This window comes from Trypanosoma rangeli, assembly GCF_003719475.1.
Source record: "Trypanosoma rangeli strain AM80 chromosome Unknown Tra_15.4_contig_00540, whole genome shotgun sequence".
Taxonomy (NCBI): Eukaryota; Euglenozoa; class Kinetoplastea; order Trypanosomatida; family Trypanosomatidae; genus Trypanosoma; species Trypanosoma rangeli.
The window spans coordinates 1-1,985 of record NW_021706286.1 but is presented as its reverse complement, the minus strand read 5'-3'; the positions used below and the strand labels follow the sequence as shown (position 1 = coordinate 1,985).

The following is a 1,985-nucleotide window of genomic DNA, read 5'->3' as shown; positions in this document are numbered from 1 at the left end:
CCTGACAGTCTCACTGCACAGCTTGCTCTTTCACTCCTGTTTAAGTACTTTCGCCCTGTTGCGATGGAGCTACTGCCAGGGCTACTGAAGGAATCGTTGGACGTGATTGCCAACGAGCACGTCCGGTGTGCTGTGGGCGTGAACTTACAGGGCGAGTGGCTGGATCGGTATCTCGTTCCCGTCCGCACCAAAGGGCACTTTGGCTCTCACAAGGAGGAGTGGCTGGTGATGTTCAAAATGGGGTACTGCTGGACGGCGGCGAAGCAAGAGGTGTACGCCAAGTCTATTAGCCGCAGCTTATCAAACAAGTCCCTTGGCCGCTACTGTACGGTGGAACACCTTTCTGTGCTGAGAACGTTGTACAGCGCCAATGTGACGGAGGCTATTGCTCCTTACATCAAAGAAGACTACAATTTTGAGTATTTGCGGGACAATGCCATTGAACTTCTTGGTAAACTGGACGATGCGGCATCGTTTAAGGCGCTCACAGATGCCTTCAGCGATGAGAGGGTACGCGTGGCCATTTACGCGATTCGACGTCGCCTTCGCGACCTCCCAACGTCGCGGATTATTGAGGTGCTTGATGCACCATTGCACTCCAAACTGGTGGCCGTGCAGAAGGTGGCCATTCGGCACATTGCCGACTTTGGCGATGAGGCGGCCTACGCCGTGCTGCACCAGCTGCGGCAGGGCACAATCCTGCACCCGGATGTGGAAGCTGAGTGGCTGCGGGCCATGTTCCGTTTCCTGGAGATGCGGGAGACGTGGGACGTTCTCCTTTCCGCGGCGAAGAGCAGCAGTTGCGTGGTGGCTATGACTCTCACCGGGGTGCCGGACGACACTCTGGTGGAGGACTGGCAGCACGTTTGTCTCAACCATCTGTTTGCCCAGCTGCTGTCGCACGAGGACCCTTGTGTGGTTTTGACGCTCCTCAAGCGATTGGAGAAGCGGCCGCTTCGTCGGGATGCCGAGGTGGTGCCCTCGCTGTTCCACCTTTTGAAACTGCTCCCCAATAAGGAGTTCCTGGGACCAATTGTTTGTGCGCTGGCCTCCTCTTCCGCCGATGTGAATGACGTAGCCTCAGCCTTTGTGAGTGTTCGGCCGCAGTCGCAGCTGCACACTATTGCAGACGTCATTGTCAAGTTACCTTGGGAAGATCATGGCCGCTTTGAGTCCATCGCTGTCGCGTTCTTCAATGCCCTATTGGAGAACCGCTGTCAGGCTGCGGCGGCGTGTCGACTCATCTGCAAGCTGCTGAAGGACTTCATGCGGCACCTCAATGAGGTTCTCGAGAAGGGTCTGCTGCACGCCGGCGCGGTACATGAAATACTGCAACGCTTGCGGTGCAGCGTCGAGGATGTCGCTGTCTGTGACGCTGCAGAGGAGCAACTGCGGCACCATGCAAACCCCTACATGCAGCGCATTGGACTTGAGATGCTTCGGTTGGCCGCCTCCTCCTCATGTTGGAATGAGAGACGCCGCAAGGCGCTGGGAGTCTACTGCAACGCCAGTGATGCATGGGTGAGGGATGATGCAAATATGTTAAACCTTCCAGCAGAATGATGCTGGGTTACTGCCGGGAAGAGCAGAAGAAAAGAGGGGGACAGGACGCGGTGGAGAGGGAATGATTTTTTGGGGACAGACAAGCAGGACGATGGAGGCACGCCAGGCAAAGATATACATGCTGCGTATAGACAACAAAGTGTGTTTACTACGTGCATCACATTCCTTTGCCGCGGTGGAAACGCGGTAAGTACGCATTTGTTTTTCTTAAGCACGTACTTATATACATTTATACGTGCATATATGCATGTGTCCGCGCATGACGTTGAAGATGTGCGTGCGTGTGCGTGTGTGATGCGGTTCCGCGATTAGCTTTTTTTGCGCGGTTTCACCGCCGTCGGTGAGAGAAGCAAAAGAAAAAAGGGGAAGCACAAAAATGTGCTTCTCTTCCACTTCAGACGGGTGCGTTTTTTTTTTAGTTT

The 1,985-nt window shown here is 54.7% G+C and overlaps 2 protein-coding genes across 2 annotated transcripts in view; both read left to right on the top strand.

Moving 5' to 3' along the window:
- The window catches only part of TraAM80_09242 (uncharacterized protein), a gene marked incomplete at both ends in the record, with an annotated part of 2,430 nt that extends 2,342 nt beyond the window's left edge, over positions 1-88 (top strand). Inside the window, one exon of the mRNA XM_029385936.1 lies at positions 1-88. This exon is cut by the window's left edge and continues 2,342 nt beyond it. Coding sequence (XP_029234215.1) covers positions 1-88 — 88 coding nt within the window.
- Positions 89-228: 140 nt separating this feature from the next.
- On the top strand, positions 229-1,563 carry TraAM80_09241 (uncharacterized protein; the record flags this gene model as incomplete). Its single annotated transcript, XM_029385935.1, has 1 exon — positions 229-1,563. The coding sequence occupies one exon, from the start codon at positions 229-231 to the stop codon at positions 1,561-1,563; it is 1,335 nt and encodes a 444-aa protein (XP_029234214.1).
- Positions 1,564-1,985: the final 422 nt, after the last annotated feature.